General features: G+C 46.1%; 2 protein-coding genes across 3 annotated transcripts in view; one reads left to right on the forward strand and one right to left on the reverse strand.

Annotated features, from left to right (window-relative positions):
* The window catches only part of FAM219A (family with sequence similarity 219 member A), a 54,741-nt gene extending 39,648 nt beyond the window's left edge, over nt 1–15,093 (reverse strand). The window contains 1 exon segment of the mRNA XM_030293172.1: nt 14,737–15,093. Coding sequence (XP_030149032.1) covers nt 14,737–14,796 — 60 coding nt within the window. The 5' untranslated portion in view covers nt 14,797–15,093.
* Nucleotides 15,094–15,391: 298 nt separating this feature from the next.
* DNAI1 (dynein axonemal intermediate chain 1) overlaps nt 15,392–17,685 on the forward strand; it is a 59,508-nt gene continuing 57,214 nt past the window's right edge. For both annotated transcript variants that reach the window (XM_030293169.1, XM_030293170.1), the window contains exon 1: nt 15,392–15,597. In XM_030293169.1, the coding sequence (XP_030149029.1) occupies nt 15,568–15,597 (30 nt within the window). In that variant the 5' untranslated portion in view covers nt 15,392–15,567. The remainder of the gene's footprint in view (nt 15,598–17,685) is intronic.

Consider the following 17,685-nt stretch of genomic DNA (forward strand, 5'->3'; position numbering starts at 1 on the left):
ACTCATGAACTGTGAGATCATGACCCGAGCTGAAGTTGGACGCTTAACCAACTGAGCCACTCAGGCGCCCCTATACCATATCTGCTTTATCCATTCTTCAGTCAATGGAAATTTGGGCTGTTTTCATAATTTGGGTATTGTTGATAATTTTGCTATAAACATTGGGGTACATGTACCCCTTCAAATGTGTGTTTTTGTATTATTTGGGTAAAAATACCTAGTACTGCAATTGTTGGATTGTAGAATAGTTCTATTTTTAACTTTTTGAGGGACCTCCATACTGTTCTCCAGAGTGTCTGCACCAGTTCTCATTCCCATCAACAGTGCAAGACGGTTCCCACTTTCTCTACATCCTTGCCAATACCTGTTGTTTCTTGTGTTGTTAATTTTAGCTATTCTGACAGGTGTGAAATGGTATTTCATTGTGGTTTTGATTTGTATTTCCCTGATGATGAATGATATTGAACATCTTTTGATGTGTCTGTTGACCACCTGGATGTCTTCTGTGGAAAAGTGTCTATTCATGTCTTCTGCCCATTTCTTAACTGGATTATTTGTTTAGTTTGGGAAGTTCTTTATAAATTTTGGATCCCAAACATTACTTTCTCATTGGAGCCTTACCTGACATCCCCAGTCTAATGTGGGCGGTTTTATTATTCTCTCTCATGCTATCTTGTTCTTGTCTTTTTCATCGCTTGTCATAGTTTGTTATTGTAATTTTGTTAGCACACTTCATTTGTTTAGTATCTATCTCTCCTACTGGACTTCCAGCTCATATAGGCAGGGACCATGTTTGCTTTATTCATCACATTATTCCTTGTGTCTGGTACAGTGTCTTACAGAGAACAAATGTCCAATGGTACTTTTTTAAGATTAAAAAAAAGTATATTTATTTATTCTGAGAGAAGGAGTGCATGTGCATGAGCAGGGAAGGGGCAGAAAGAGAGGGAGAGAGAGAGAATCCCAAGCAGGTTCCATGCTGACAGTGCAGAGCCTGACATGGGGCTCGATTCCACGAACTCATGAGATTATGACCTGAGCCAAAATCAAGAGTCAAACACTTCACTGACTGAACCACCTAGCCACCCCATAGGATTTTATTTTTAAGTAATCTCTACACCTAACGTGGGGCTTGAACTCACAACCCCAAGATCAAGAGTCACATGTTTTACTGACTGAGCCAGCCAGGCATCCCCCCTCCGCCAACAATAGTATTTTTTGAATAATGAATGAGAGCCCCAATTCATGTATCCCCTTGAATCTCTCACAATTCTCTACATGTACTTTCTATTCCACTCATTAATTCCCACCTGCTCATTCTCCTCTGGGTCTCTACTAGGTCCCCTCCTTAGAATCACCTCCTAATATCCTCTCCATTCGTACTCATCTTTAAAGAAACCAGTTGCACTCTTCTGTAGTTCTGTTTCATGAAAGCAACTCACAACATAGCACATAAAATTGGACCCCCCCAAATTAGGATATCATATGTATCAAGTTATGTGCTAGAGGTTTTAGAGGCTTTAGGGATGGTTGAGACCTCACTAGAATAGTCAGAGAAGACTTCCCCTGGAGAAAGGGAGTTTATATGGTCTTCTGAAGGATAGGTGGGGGTGGGATAGGCAGACAAGGAAAGGGGAGAGAGTTCTTAAGAGGAGAGGAGGTCTTGGGGCTCCTGGTTGGTTCAGTCGGAAGGGCATATGACTCTTGATCTTGGAGTCATGAATTTGAGCTCCATGTTGGGTACAGAAATTACTTAAATAAATAAACCTAAAAGAAGGGTGGGGAGAGTTGGCCTCAAGATGCCAATAGACAAAAGGAGGTGAGGGGCCTGGTTAGACCTATCACAAGGAAAGTTGGCATGAATGGTAGAAAATATGGCCAGCCAGGAGGAGCAAAACTTAGTGTAGATGCCTCAAAAGCAAGTGGAGAAGTTTAAGTTGATGAAGAATTTAATTAGGTCCCAAATTGTATCAAGGGCCTGGGAGTCAGGATGTTCTGGCCATGCCAACCTCCAGCTGTTTAATAGCCAAGCCGTTTCTGGGATTCTGCTTGCATATCTGTAAAATGGGCAAAAATGACTTTCCCAGTCCGCTTCACAAGGTGATTCAGGTACTTTGGAAACATCTTTTCATCTACCTTAGAAAGAAATTTACAGGGGCGCCTGGGTGGCTCGGTCGGTTGAGCGTCCGACTTCCGCTCAGGTCACGATCTCTCAGTCTGTGAGTTCGAGCCCCGCGTCGGGCTCTGTGCTGGCAGCTCAGAGCCTGGATTCTGTGTCTCCCTCTTTCTCTGCCCCTCCCCCGCTCATGCTCTGTGTGTCTCTCTCTCTGCCAAAAATAAATAGACATTAAAAAAAAAAAAAGGTTAAAAAAAAAGAAAGAAATTTACAATAAGGATAATTGCAACCATAAACTTCAAATTCTAAAGAGAATGTATTGGGGCGCCTGGGTGGCGCAGTCGGTTAAAGCGTCCGACTTCAGCCAGGTCACGATCTCGCGGTCCGTGAGTTCGAGCCCCGCGTCGGGCTCTGGGCTGATGGCTCGGAGCCTGGAGCCTGTTTCCGATTCTGTGTCTCCCTCTCTCTCTGCCCCTCCCCTGTTCATGCTCTGTCTCTCTCTGTCCCAAAAATAAATAAACGTTGAAAAAAAAATTTAAAAAAAAAAAAAATAAATAAAGAGAATGTATTAGGGCCACAGGACAGGTAGAATGGACAGTTCATACTTTATTGAAGGAGAGATAAGGATGCATGAAGAATGTGGCATTTTTGTGATAGGCCCTGAAAGACAGGAAAGATTAGCAAACACATATTAACAGAAAAGTAGGAAGGTTGCTGCTCGTGCTAAATTCCACAGTGGATTTTTTAGGCATGTTTATATTGCACACACATAATAGAGCCACGTCTATTGCTAGAGTGTTGTTCCTAGCTCCTCCTTTAGTGTGGCATTTTGCAAAGAGCCACATGTTTTCCAGGTGCCCTGGCCTCTGGTCCCAGTTTGAGAACCATTACCACAGGGAACAGGAGGCAATGAAGCCCAGAGATAGAAGCATGTTTATGCTCCCAACCCAAAGGCCCTGGTTCCTCCTTGTGAATATTAAGTCTAACTGTTTTTCCTTTCTTAACTCCAGCAGTTTAGGCATTTCAAAACCTTAAAATGCTTTCCCTGCAACTATATATATATATTTTTACAGGCTGAACAGCCTCAGTTCTTCCAACTGTTCTCACGTAATGTGGTTTTGACTCCTTTCTTCATTCTAATCACTTCCCCTCTTGAATAATGGCATCAGCATAGAACATATGACTTCAGATAGCACTGACCTGTCACCTTCAAGGACTGAACTCCTAGGACCTGAATGCGGCTCAACAGCACATTACCTTTGCTCATGGCCATGTCACATAGTAGGTTTATATGAAGTCTTTTGTCCATATAAGCACTAGCTTTCTGAAGGTCTATCCTAGCCTACACAATCCACAGCCTCACCTAGATTCAAATTCCACATTGCTGAATCCAGCCAGCTCCCTCTCTGAGAGTAAGAATCAATTACAAAATGTAGCATAGCTTCTTTTTTTTAAAAGTTATTTATTTATTTATTTTGAGAGAGAGAGAGAGAACAGGAGTGGGGCAGAGAGAGAGAGAGGGAGAGAGAAAATCCCAAGCAGGGTCTGCTCAGTGCAGAGTCTGATGCAGGGCTTGATCTCATGACTGTGAGATCATGACCTGAGCAAAAAACAGGAGTCAAATGCTTAACTGAATGAGCCACCCAGGTGCCCTGTGGCATAGTTTCTAATAAATATGAAACCACCATCTCACTAGCTCCAGTGAATCCTTACCTGTATTAGCAGCCAGCCTAGCCCAACATGTGACCCCAGTTTTTTGCCTTGATTCTACACTACTAAGACAAAGGCTTACCCTACTTCAGATGTATCTTGAGTTCAACGTAACAGTAGGTACAGTTATTAAAGATGATCATGAATCCTCAACTGATAATAATAGAAGTACACTATCAATGTTATGGATTGCGGCTGGTCCCACAGTAGTCTGAGTCAGTTAGACCAGATGAGGAGGTCTAGGTCTAGTTCCAGGGACGACAACCTCAAAGTATCCACTTACAGCAGCCAGGATAACTGGAGATGTGGAAACCAGTCTCTGGGAAAATGGTAGGAGGAAAATGCAGGTTCTATTTAGCCTGGGAAAAAGAGAGTGCTAAGGCTGTACAGTTCACAGTAGGGCCCTTCCTCTCCAGTAAACTGCTGGCTTAAGGGTCTCATCTTATAGCCTATTCCTTCTCATTGCTCCTTTAGTCAAGGGCTTATATTTTCATCTGAAGTGTGGCCAACTACTTATATGATACTTACGAGGTTTTTTCCTAAATCTGCCTCTTTTCCCCTTATTCGGTCAGCAGAGTCAAGGTTACTTCCTCTTGCTTGGCCTATTTCCAAAGAATTATTAACTTTATATAAGGTCAATACTTCAAAAATCCATGTTGGAGATGAGGGTAGGAAAGATCAGTTTTCTCCATTCATTTCTTTTTTTTTTTTTTTTGCCACTGAACATGTATTGCCTCATTTAAATTTTTTTTTTCAACATTTTTATTTATTTTTGGGACAGAGAGAGACAGAGCATGAACGGGGGAGGGGCAGAGAGAGAGGGAGACACAGAATCGGAAACAGGCTCCAGGCTCCGAGCCATCGGCCCAGAGCCTGACGCGGGGCTCGAACTCACGGACCGCGAGATCATGACCTGGCTGAAGTCGGACGCTTAACCGACTGCGCCACCCAGGCGCCCCTTGCCTCATTTTATTTTATTTTTTTTAATACATGAAATTTATTGTCAAATCGGTTTCCATACAACACCCAGTGCTTATCCCAAAAGATGCCCTCTTCAATACCCATCACCTACCCTCCCCTCCCTCCCACCCCTATCAACCCTCAGTTTGTTCTCAGTATTTATTTATTTATTTTTAATTTTTTTCAATATATGAAATTTATTGTCAAATTGGTTTCCATACAACACCCAGTGCTCATCCCAAAAGGTGCCCTCCTCAATACCCATCACCCACCCTCCCCTCCCTCCCACCCCCCATCAACACTCAGTTTGTTCTCAGTTTTTAAGAGTCTCTTATGCTTTGGCTCTCTCCCACTCTAACCTCCTTTTTTTTTTCCTTCCCCTCCCCCATGGGTTTCTGTTAAGTTTCTCAGGATCCACATAAGAGTGAAAACATATGGGATCTGTCTTTCTCTGTATGGCTTATTTCACTTAGCATAACACTCTCCAGTTCCATCCACGTTGCTACAAAGGGCTATATTTCATTCTTTCTCATTGCCACGTAGTACTCCATTGTGTATATAAACCATAATTTCTTTATCCATTCATCAGTTGATGGACATTTAGGCTCTTTCCATAATTTGGCTATTGTTGAGAGTGTTGCTATAAACATTGGGGTACAAGTGTCCCTATGCATCAGTACTCCTGTATCCCTTGGGTAAATTCCTAGCAGTGCTACTGCTGGGTCATAGGGTAGGTCTATTTTTAATTTTTTGAGGAACCTCCACACTGTTTTCCAGAGTGGCTGCACCAGTTTGCATTCCCACCAACAATGCAAGAGGGTTCCCGTTTCTCCACATCCTCTCCAGCATCTATAGTCTCCTGATTTGTTCATTTTGGCCACTCTGACTGGCGTGAGGTGATATCTGAGTGTGGTTTTGATTTGTATTTCCCTGATGAGGAGTGACGTTGAGCATCTTTTCATGTGTCTGTTGGCCATCCGGATGTCTTCTTGAGAGAAGTGTCTATTCATGTTTTCTGCCCATTTCTTCACTGGATTATTTGTTTTTCGGGTGTGGAGTTTGGTGAGCTCTTTATACATTTTGGACACTAGCCCTTTGTCCGATACATCATTTGCAAATATCTTTTCCAATATCGTTGGTTGCCTTTTAGTTTTGTCGATTGTTTCCTTTGCTGTGCAGAAGCTTTTTATCTTCGTGAGGTCCCAATAGTTCATTTTTGCTTTTAATTTCCTTGCCTTTGGGGATGTGTCAAGTAAGAAATTGCTGCGGCTGAGGTCAGAGAGGTCTTTTCCTGCTTTCTCCTCTAGGGTTTTGATGGTTTCCTGTCTCACATTCAAGTCCTTTATCCATTTGGAGTTTATTTTTGTGAATGGTGTAAGAAAGTGGTCTAGTTTCATCCTCCTGCATGTTGCTGTCCAGTTCTCCCAGCACCATTTGTTAAAGAGACTGTCTTTTTTCCGTTGGATATTCTTTCCTGCTTTGTCAAAGATTAGTTGGCCATACTTTTGTGGGTCTAGTTCTGGGGTTTCTATTCTATTCCATTGTCTCCATTCATTTCTTAGAGAGCCATATCATAAGAGTCCAGCCCCTCTGTGAAACAGATTGCTGAGCCGGCTAACATCTCTAAGATTCTTCCTTTCCTGTGTTCTTTGCCTAGGATAACTATGATGGCTCAGGCCTCAGGGCTGCCAGGATGGCAAGCAGAAATTATGCTTCCCCCACTAAAGACCATGGCAGATGTGGAAAATCAACCACATCACTCATTCTCACTGACCCAGAACTCTGCTTCAGAATCCACCTTAATACATGGTCCAGACAGCCACTACTGATCAATGGACATTGATACAAGGGGTGAAACCTGCTTATCATTCATGCTTTGTATAGCCCATGGAGTAGGGAGTGTAAAATGATTATTCGGGAATGCCTTTTGAGCTGCTAAGACCAGGGGGCACATTTAATGGTACCATAGAGGAAGTACTGAGGTACCCTACCTAATCAGGAAATCACTTTTTCAGCTTAAATCCCAGTTGAGATGGGATTCCTTCTGATGAGAGATTTCTTTCTGATGACTATAATCTTTATAGTTTCTCCTGCTTAGCACAACACAAAAGGGCAGAGCACAGCCCACAGGTAAAAAGAAGAAACAGAATTGAGGCAAGCAGCAACCACACAAAGATTAAAAGTAAAGTGCTAAATGGGTAAAGTGTACAGTATGTGAATTATATCTCAATGAAGCTGTCAAAAAAAAAGTTAAAGGTAAAAATACTGGTTTCACTAGACCAACATTTAGTAGAGGGACTGAAAGGAAGTAAAATGCCTTTAGTATTATCATGAGAAAAACTAGGCACTAGGTATTTGCTTTTGCATTGACCAAAGTTCACCAAGAACTTCCTACTAATGGCAGTAAGTCCAGACCTTGACATAAAGCCTCAACATCCCCTTACAGACTAGCATGGGATAAAATGGTGTGGGTTATAAAAGAGACTTAAAAGAACTGGGAATACTACAAATCTAGACTGAATCAAAAAAGAGGCTAATTTCTAAGACAGAATTTCCCAAAGAGTATTCCGTAAACCACATTTGTTCTGTAGGATGTTAATAGATGTAACATGAAAAAAGGCCTCATAGGGGTGCCAGGGTGGCTCAGTCAGTTAAGTGTCCGACTTCAGCTCAGATCATGATCTCATGGTTCATGAGTTTGAGTCCCACATCGGCCTCTGTGCTGATAGCTCAGAGCCTGGAGCCTGCTTCGGATTCTGTGTCTCCTTCTCTCTCTGCCCTCCCCCACTTACACTCCCCTCTCTCTATCAAAAATAAATAAATATTTTTTAAAAAAGTACCATAGATACACAAACTTGAGAAACATTGGGTTAAACAAAGCTGGAAAGGTTTCTTTATTGCAGAACTTCTCAGAGCCTTTAAAACACTAGTAAACATTGTGATGGGATAGTGTATAGTGTTTCCCAAAGGAATTTGTCTATAGATCTTTTTTATTCCCCCATAAAGTATCTCAAAAGACCAATGTTTCTAAGAATTATACTATAGAAAATGCTGGTCTAAGTAATGCTTCACTAAGTGCTTCACCAATTCCTTTACAAAGATAAAACTGGAAATTATTATGGGAACTATAAATCATTTATAGTTTGTAGATAATTATGTTTAAGTTAACTACATAGTAAAATACGTATGGTTCTTACTCCATGATTCAGATGCAGTTAATTCAATAAATCTTAGTTAAAGTATCCCTTCAGGTATTGTAGATAGATGGGGTGGACTCTGGTTAGGACAGCCAAAGTCTGGTGACGAAAACAGGAAAAACCAGGCCAGGTACCACAGTAGCTGGGCTTGTTTCTGCCTGAGTGTGGCCTTTTGTCATACTTACATTTCTCAGGGCTGGAATGGTCAGAGAACACCCTTTGTGGCCATTAGTCCCATCTTATGCACATAAATACATCATTGTTATTATAGAAACTTAAAATTGACCTTCAAGAACCACCTGATACTCAACTTGGCATTGCTAAATAACAATAGCAGCAACAGCAAATGCAATGACATATCTGCTTGAACTAGCTCCTAAGAATGTACCACCTAGAGAGTACTCCTACTTGGTCCCTGTCTAAGGTCCACCAGGCCAGATCCCATGAGCCTCCTTTCTAGTGGGCTTCTCCACTCCAGAGTCCCTTCCTAGAGCCAAGGAGTTCATCTGGCTGCCCCACAGTGAAGTCTTTGGGTCATGTGCCAATTTCTGAACTCCAGAGCAGAGCTAGATCCAAAGCTGGTCCCAGCTCTGCCCCCTTCCTTCCTTCCTTTCTCTGGCCCAGATGGCCACTTTCCCACTAGAGTCTCCTTAGGAAACAATGACTTGAGAGCCTGTTGAGCCATGCCTCTTGCTTCAGCTAGCATCTCTGAGTATCTGCTATTAGTCTGATTCTCCTCTTCCAGTTCTCTTTGGGGCTCCCTGTACCTGTTCTCCCAGGGTCTGCTGGAAGGCATGAAGCAGCTAAGCCCAAGAAGCTGAGTCTCCTACATCCTTTCCAGACACAAGGCTCCATCTGCCCTTTCAAGTAGGGGAGGGGGTGCCTGAGGTGAATCAGGTCCAAGTGAAGAAGGCTCTGTTTTCCATTTCTTTTCACTATGGGCAATAGTCAAAAGCAGCAGGCAGCTGGGGGCTGGAAATGATTCAGCCTAACACCCAGCTGCCCATGGAAGCACCTTCCAACTGAGACTACACTTGGGGCCTAATTTAAGAAGACAAGTCACCTCCGAGCAATCTCACTCTAGAAGCCTGCTCCCTTGGTACACCTTGCCTGGAAGATAGCAGCCTGGAAACTGCTTCTCTCCCAAGTGCAGCTTTCCAGGCTGGTCTCAGAGAAGGGGGGTATGTGTCCTTTTCCATTCTGACGCTTGCAAGTGAAGCGGTAACTTACACACCCATTCTAAAAGAAGTCGGTGAAAGAGTCTAGCTGAACCAAGTAGAGAGTAAACTGTTATAAGCTTAACCAGGGTGATGCTAAAAGGCCAGGCCAGAAAATGCAAAATAAAGAACTCTCTTAGCCAACAAAGGATTTTATTTTTCCTTCATCAAAGCGCTGCTGGGAAAACAACAACAACAGCAACAAAATACCATGACTCCTTACTGCCACCAATTCGCTTGCATTCATCAAAGTAGGTTTCAGGAGAAAAGTATTTACTGGCAGGTGAGCACATGTCTTAGTATCCTTTTTGAGGCTGTTGGGGCCAGTGTCACTCTGGTCTTTGGCTCCAGGACTTCTGGGTCCCTCATAACCCCAAGAATGCAGTTTCAACAGCAGAGCAAAGGAAAACAGCAGACTTCTCCCATATAAGCAGTCCCTGAAGCCAAGAGGTACACAGACCCAACCTCCCAAACCACGACAATTTCCTGGGGTAGTGATGGTGCCTCTTGCCTTCCAGATATCCATGCCATAAACCTGAGAGTCATCCTTGACTCCCAACCTCTCCATCAGAACTCCAGACATATACCATATCCTGCCTATTCTGCTGTATTAGGATCTATATATGTGTCCCTCCTCTCTTTCTGCTTTAGCGGAGGCTTTCATCATCTCTTGCCTGGATTATTATTGCACCACCTCCATATTCGTTTTCCAACCTCCAATGTCACCTCCCATCTCTCATCCAGAATTGGAGTGATAGTCCTAAACTCAAATTTGACCATTTTATTCCCTTAATTACAACCCTTCATTCATTCAAATGCACGCTTTTGTTTCTTCCTCCATACCCTTTGCTTGGAACCCTTACCCTCACCTCATCTTATTGGTTTGTCAAGCTGCTAGTCTTCTTCTAAGAGCCAGTTCAGCAATGTCCCCTCTGTGAAACCTTTCCTGATCACTTGATGAGAGCCCTTCCTGTTTTCCTTTGGCCCTGCTTGACGTCGTTCTTACTTCGTACAATGCTAATTACCCATAGTACCTCAAGCCATCTTGACTGTGTGTATTCCTGAATCAAGAATCTGTGTTATCAAGCCCAACACAACATCTGGCAGAAAGTAAGTTCTTAATGTTTGTTGATTGAAGAGAGGAGTAGTAAAGGAGAAGGTGGAGGCCTGAGCAAATCTGATCCTCCCTTTGCAATATAGGAAAAGAGAAGAGGGTGTTCCTCTTCCCAAAACCTGAGAAGTACTACTGGGTCATAAGCCACATGCACCCACTAGGAGAACCTACTCTTAAACTGAAAAGCCATCTGACCACAAGAAGGTAACTTGAGGCTCCCAGACCACAGGATACACATGGGTCAGTTTCCCTTAGTGGCTTCCTGCTCTCTTTACAATGTTCTCTCTGCCACTTTCAGGAGCTACTGTGGCCTACTCACTGAATTACTATCTTGACCATCCCCATCCATGAATGTCAAGAGGCAAGAGGAGCCTCAGATATCTTTCCAAACTCATGTGGTCAAAGGATAAAAACCTCAGCTTTCCTCATCTTCTTCCAAGGGAGGTGCCACTATTACTCAGGGGCACCCTTCGCTGATTTCCACTCTTTCCTGACATATATCTAAGAGCTTCCTATAGCTATTTGAGCCCATCCTTCTCCTGGCCACCTACTGGAGAAATCTCATTTGTCTCTATCCTTAAAGTATCTGGAAATGAGCATATGCTCATGAACAAAACAAATGAGTTAATGGATAATATGGGTTTCAAGGAGGACAGACTAGCATTTCTTTCAGGCGTACAGAGACCCCATATGGTGTCATATGCTTTTTTTTTTTTTTTTTTTTTTTTTTTTTGGTTGTCTCTTAGGTCTTTGAGAGCACAGGAGGTAAGATTTTGCCTGACATAATTAAGTCCTTAAAAGCTCCATTTTTTTCCCCTCAACAAATCTCTTCCTTTCCAATTGAAGCCAAAGAGAAGACATAGACTATGAGGCTGCACTAACCAGCCCAACAGACAAATAGGGCCAGACAGACTATCCCTGCTACTCACACAAACAACAGCCCAAATCCAACCCAACTGCTCAACAGAGAGCCTTGGATATCTGGGAGCTTCCCTAGATCAGTGAGGTGCATGTGTGGCTTGGACACAAAACTGAGTACAAGGTGTACTTATCCCTAAAAGTTTCTTTGGAAAATCTGTGTTCAGAAACACTCAGGATTGTCTGGGAGATGAACACAGCAGGAGTGGAGCACAGGGACTAGGTCTCCAAGAGCAATTCTCATTCCTTTCATAAGGAGACAGGAAGAGACCCTGGGGAGCTCTCAGTGATAGGCCCAGGCCTGGTTCAGCTGCTGAGATGCAGCCAGGCCAATTAAATAATTGTGATGGGAAAAGAAAGGAAGCCATTCCTTTCAGGCAAACTCCCACCCCAGACAGGAGGCTCCACACAGCTGTGGCAACAGCAGCAGTAACAACAGGGCAGGGATCTCTTCCTCTTCTTCCCACTAGTTGGAACTAATGCTTAAATTAGCACCTTGGAAACACCCAGATCTGCTGGCTGTGCCTTCTCTCCCAGCTCCTGCCACTCTCTTAGACCTCCTTTTCAAGCCTGAGGTTCTCTTTCAAGTAAATAAAAAAAAAAAAAAGAAATAAAAATCTTCTTCCCTAGAAGAGCCTTTTAAGTAAGGAATGCCTTCTGGATTCTTTCCACCACTATGGGTGAGGGAGGGTTATTTAAATGATGGAGTCCCTGTGATAGGCCTTTATCAGTACAGCTTGGTCCAGAAAAGAGCAGTGAAGCTAATACCAGCATTGCCTTGTTTCCATTAGGGCTAAAGGAGACAGCCCCTATTCTGCCCTCAGAGGGGCAGGCCCACACTGAAGGAGTAAGCATGAACAATAAACTGCCAAACTGTGTCTGTGTTGCTAACCACTGTGTCCCCAATACCTAGTATAAGATCTGGAACAGAGACGATACTACAGAAATATTTGGTGAATGAATTAGCTAAATCAGTGACATCAACTCCCTATGATATTCCTTGGAAGACAGAGTGAAGAACTATTGCTTAAATTTTAAAGAGATAGTTTGTCTTCATTTCATAAATGAGAAAACTGAATCCAGAGGAGAGGAGAGACTTCCTAGAGGTCTCAATAAATAATAAATAGGTCACAGTTGAGTTTGATCCCGGGACCCTAGTTTTTATGGTCTACTCAAATACCTCTAAAGAGCCACTTTGCTCTTCTCTTTTGTGGTATACTGTTTTGATTCCTTATGCCCTGCAATGAAGGCTCTTTCAGAAATGCTACACAAGAATCTGCTAGTCTCAATAATACACAGAGCATTTAAAGAGTTCTGGGGATCCTCTAGATTTCAACCTGGAAACAGAGGTCAAGAAGCAGAAATCTACAGGGCAATGTTTGTGCCCCTAAACGGGGGGTTACTGAATTGCCACTCCCATCACTCTCATCAACCTCAACAAAGTATCCTCTTACAGAGGACTCCTTTAGCCTTCAAGAAAAGGGTCTGAGGGCAACCACAGCTTTTCTGATAAGTGCCTCCTTGCATAAGCACTTCTTAATCCAGAGTCACACAGACCAGAGCATTTTAGGAGTCTTCTGGGGTCACTATTTACTCAAACTATCATTGGGAATTTCAGGCAATAACAAAGGTACCAAGGACAACTAAGAAAGCCTTGTGACCTCATTCCTTCCCCCCCTTTCCTTGGGTTTCCTTCTCAGGAACCCCAGATGGGAGGCAAGAACCAACTCATTGCTTTCTTTTCATGACTAACTTGGACCTCCTTTCCCTCCTATTTCATCCATCATCCCTTTTGGTTCTCGATTAGATGCTTAGAACTGGAAGGGCCATCTAATTTGACAAGCCAGGTTGGTTGGAAAGATAATCCAGAAAAGAATGTCCTCTTAAACCAGCCTAAAGTTCTTCAAGTTCATGGGACAGACTTCTCACCAGGATTTTCTGGCCCCCAAATATTCCAATGATGGTATCAGCCTAGGAAAAAAAGTCCATCAGCATCTCTCTCCCCAGTTTAATACTGTATACTTATGTAGAGCTTCTGTTTGGGCTTCTAGAACTAAGTAGTAACAAAAAGGGAAAAGGGCTCATTTCCTGCTAGGTGGCTCCTAATGATTCTCTCTACCATCCCCCAAAAGGTGTGGCTTAGAGTTGGTCATGGGTCCCTGACAAAGTCTGTCTGGTCTGCTGTAATGGGCAGGTTACTTACTTAGGAAGCTACAAAGCACATCTGTTAGCCAGGGGTCTAGGGGCCCAAATGTGGAACATATTCCTCACCTCCCCACCTAACATATAAGGAGGAGCCTTAGGGAGCCCCAGATCTTCAAGCTTTGGAGAGCTCTGCTAGGCTCCAGCATAGCTCAGAGAATAGGGCATCCACGCCTTTCAGGTTCCTGGCCTACCCTGCCTCCTTCCAGCTCCCCCTCAGGCTCCAAGGAGGAAGGGAGAAGGAAAAGTGAACAGAGCGGGGCACTCCCTCCCTTCCCCCTCTCCTTATACCAGCTGGCTAGGCCGCTGCGGCGCCTCTCGCCCCACTGCCCACCGCCGGTCGTACAAGCCAGTCAGGTAATCCCCCCTGAGCGGTGGCCATAGGGCATGGTCTCCCCTAAGCTTGGCCTCGGTCGCCCGCGTCGCCCTCCCCCTTCCATCCCCTCCGCGCCGGCAGCGATGACATCATTCCTCCCAGACTCCCGGACCGCGGACAGGCAGTAGGATGGGCGCCCAGCAAAGACTCGAAGCACGTAGGCCGAGGATGCTGGGGGCTCTTCGAAAGGGTGGGCACTGGAGGCTCCGGCGCGACCCCGCCCCCTCTCCCGTCTATTCCAGAGCTCTCTCATCCGCGCCCCTGTTTCTCCACCTCGCCGCCGAGCTCTCTCCCCCTCGACTCCAGCTCTAGCACCCCCAGCCTAGACTGCCTGCGCTCTCCTCAGAAGAACGTAATTCAGGGGTCCTGCACCGACCCCCTGTACCCACCGGTCCTTGGCCCAGGCCTGAATTCCCATCCGTATCCAGCAAACTGGCAGGCATGCTCCCTCCTTCTCTGCAAGCCTACTCCCAGTCCCTTTTAGCCTAATTGCTCCCTGGCCCCCTCCCCCGCGCTGAGCATCACAGGCCTCTAAAGCTAAGCGGCTCCTCACCTCTCATCCCAGCCACTGGGCCTGGCCGCGGCGGTGCCCTATGACAGTTTCCTTCATTTCCCAGCTAAGGGCCTCCACTAGCGGTGTGCACCATTGTGCCCCAAACATTCCACCCGACGGCCCTCCCCGTTGCTCCCTTGGCCTGTCTCTGCTGACTATGCCCTAAGCCCTTACATGCCTTTTTGCTGTCACTCCGCTCATTCTCCTACGGTTTTCTAGTCCTACAAGTCCCCCTCCCCCGGCAATGCGATTTCAAGGTTCCCTTTGCTCCATCCCAAGGCGCCCCCTCCGCACAGCCACCAAAGCCTGATTCCCTCCTTTCCTCCCCCTCGGGCAGCGCCCCCTCCCGGTCCTGGCCTGCCCGCCCCCTCACCAGCGGCTGCATCTCCGAGTGCGCGGTGGGCACCTGGAACCGGTCGATCTCCTCCATCATGGTGCCGGCGGGCGAGCGGGCCCGGGGCCGGGCGCGGCCAGGGACGCCGACGGGACAGCGCGGGGCGGCGGCCCCAGTAGCCGGGTGGGTGGTGCAGACTAGGCCGCCCGGGACGAGTCGGGCGGGCAGGCGTCCGGGCAGATGGAGGGGTGGGCGAGGGGTGGGAGGTTCGCTGGCTGACTGAGACCAGCGTGGCTCCGTGGGCTTGCCTTAGTGCTACCGCGGCTGGGGCCCGGCCGAGCCGCAGGTCTTGCCTCGCCTCCTCCTCCGCCGCCGCCTCCTGTCAGCAGCTCAGCCACTGCGGTGACTCGGCAACTCCACTTCCGGGTCCGGGACACCGCCTGGACTTGCATTATTCATGAGGAGGTGGTGCCTGGGTGCTCCAGCCCCGCCCACATGCAGGAGTTTCTAATGCGCTCGGCCGCGGGTCGTTTTATTCCTGAGGGGGCGGGTCTTAGTGGAGCCGGAGATTCCCCGCGCGCCCAGCCCCGCCTCTCCCTCGAGCCGGGAGGGGGCGTCAGAGGCGCCTGCGCCTTGGCTAAAGGTTGGTTGCTGGGCAACCGCGTCTGGGAGGAGCCGATTCTATACTGCAAGGGCGAGGGGACCCACATCGACTGCTGTCCCCAAAGAACCCCTGCAACTGGGAATTGAAGTGAAAGAGAATCCGGATTTCCTGTGCGTGATCGAGGGGACAAACACATTCCTAATCCTCAGGCGAGAGAGTATTTTGTAGGTGTTCCAAGTGTTGAGGTGTTTCCTGCTTCTTCCAAGATGCCCCATAAACAGCCGCCTCGTAAGCAGGTACCACACACCCCGACTGCCCTCTCCCAATGACCTCTGAGGACACTGATCATCTTCTACTGATCCTTCATCTTCCTTTCCCTGTTGACCCTTAACCTCTCTCTCTGTGACCCCTTGCCTGTGTTTCCACTGACCTCTAACCCTGCCCTTTTCTCTCCCTCTAATCCTAGCTTCCTCTCACACACTGCCCCTGATCCACTATTTCCCACTTTCCTTTCACTTGTCCTCCCCTCGCCATTCCATTCCCTCTCTCCACTCACACCACAGACCCTCCTGACCAGTCCATCTGTCTTACCTCCCACCCCCACTCCCACTGATACCTTCCTTATTGCCCTTATATTCTTGTCCCAAAGAAATTCTTTTTCCAGCCATTTTCTGTATGTCCAGCGCTGGGCTAGGTGGGGACACAGGCCTTTGAGACCCCACAGAGGGAGTGCAAGAGAACTGTACAGGAGACACAGAACAGATTATGTACAGGAGTTTGGCTTAGATTTTCTGTGCTGGGAGACTTGTGAGGAGAGAGAGGTCAGGTAAAGAGGAAGAGAAGAGAGATCTTTTTCCCATTCTTGCCCCCCACCCCCACATCACACACTTGGACACACCAAACACTGGCCCCGACTATTTCTGGAGCCTCATATGTCTCTCTTTGCTGTGAGTCCCTGGACCACTCCTGTGACTCATTCAGCCATTTGAACATTGTGTCCTTGTTGCCACCTGGCCAGATGTCATCCCTTGGGTAACTTGGATACCCAAGAGTTAGCCCCTTCACCCACCAAGTACAGAGTTCTGCTTTCCTCCCCAGCATCACTCTGGAAGGTAAGGTAAGGCCCAGCTTCTCAAGGAGCCCTCTGTGGTTGTCACTCAGTCCTTTAAGAATTCACTTTTTCCAAACCCTTTATGAATTATCACCTTGGGACTAGTATGCGGTTTCTGACTCTGTGAAGCAGAACTTCTATTTATTTATTCTAAGTTTCCTTCACTCAGATCTAGGAATTTTGAGGTTTGGAAAGCAAATCTGTGTCCATGCTGTTTGTGACTTTACATATTTTGGTTTGGCTTTCTCCATATTAGTCTTTGCTAGTTTGCTTCTTTCACCTGTCCTTCCAGAGCAGGTGGACTCATCTCTCTTAGATCTCTGCAACTACGAGGAGGCTGCTGTTCCTGTATGGCCATGCCCTAGTTTTATGTCAGGGTAGCTGTGTTTTTAAGCTCATATACAGTGCTTGGGCCTACTGACTTAATTTACATAAAGTTTGTTTTAAATTCAGCATTACTAATGTCTGGCTCACATACAATGAAATGGACATTTTAGTTGTACATGTTGACAAGTTTTGACAAATTTATACACTTGTGAACCACCACTACAATTGAGATATAGGACACTTCCTCTACCCCCAAAGTTTTCTTGTGCCTCATCCCAGTCAGTTCTTCCCAACCCTGCAGGCCCAGGTAACCATTGCTTTCTGTCACTTGCAGATGAGATTTGTGTTTCCTGGCACTTAAAGTTTGAACAAGCTTGGGGTCAGTTTCTCCAGCCCATTAGGGGAGACGTTAGAGTCTAGTTTCACTGAGAGCAGAGAGCGGTGACAGCAGATAGGAAGCAGAAAAGCCTGGGTCAACTGACCATATACACATGGACGCATGGAAACAACCCTATGTTCACATATGTATACACTGGCTATGGACACATCAGTGCTGCCCCCTAGAGGGAAGAGTTGTTTTAATGTGTAATATTGGTGAGTGGGGTGTGAGAAAAGGTTGGGTTGTGCTAGGTTGTATTCTCCGCTCTCTTGTCTCAGTGAAGGTCAGTCAGGGTCACTGGTGAGCTGGGTGTGCGACAGTCTAGAGAGGTTTGAGAAGTTGTGCCTTTCCTCTGGGAACTCTGGGGAACTCTGGGGTTCCCCTGAACCTAGCACAACTCCTCCCTCTAGGGGAGAGAGAACACAGGCATACAAAGATAAGAGAGGATGGGATCCCTGGGTCTGGCAGGAAGAGAGACATACAGGTTGAAGCAGCCTAAGCTTCAGGGAGGAGGTATCTATGACTTGGCTGCCTGCAGTGTAAAGGGAAGGTCAGGACTGAGCTTGT

Source organism: Lynx canadensis, chromosome D4, assembly GCF_007474595.2.
Source record: "Lynx canadensis isolate LIC74 chromosome D4, mLynCan4.pri.v2, whole genome shotgun sequence".
Lineage (NCBI taxonomy): Eukaryota > Metazoa > Chordata > Mammalia > Carnivora > Felidae > Lynx > Lynx canadensis.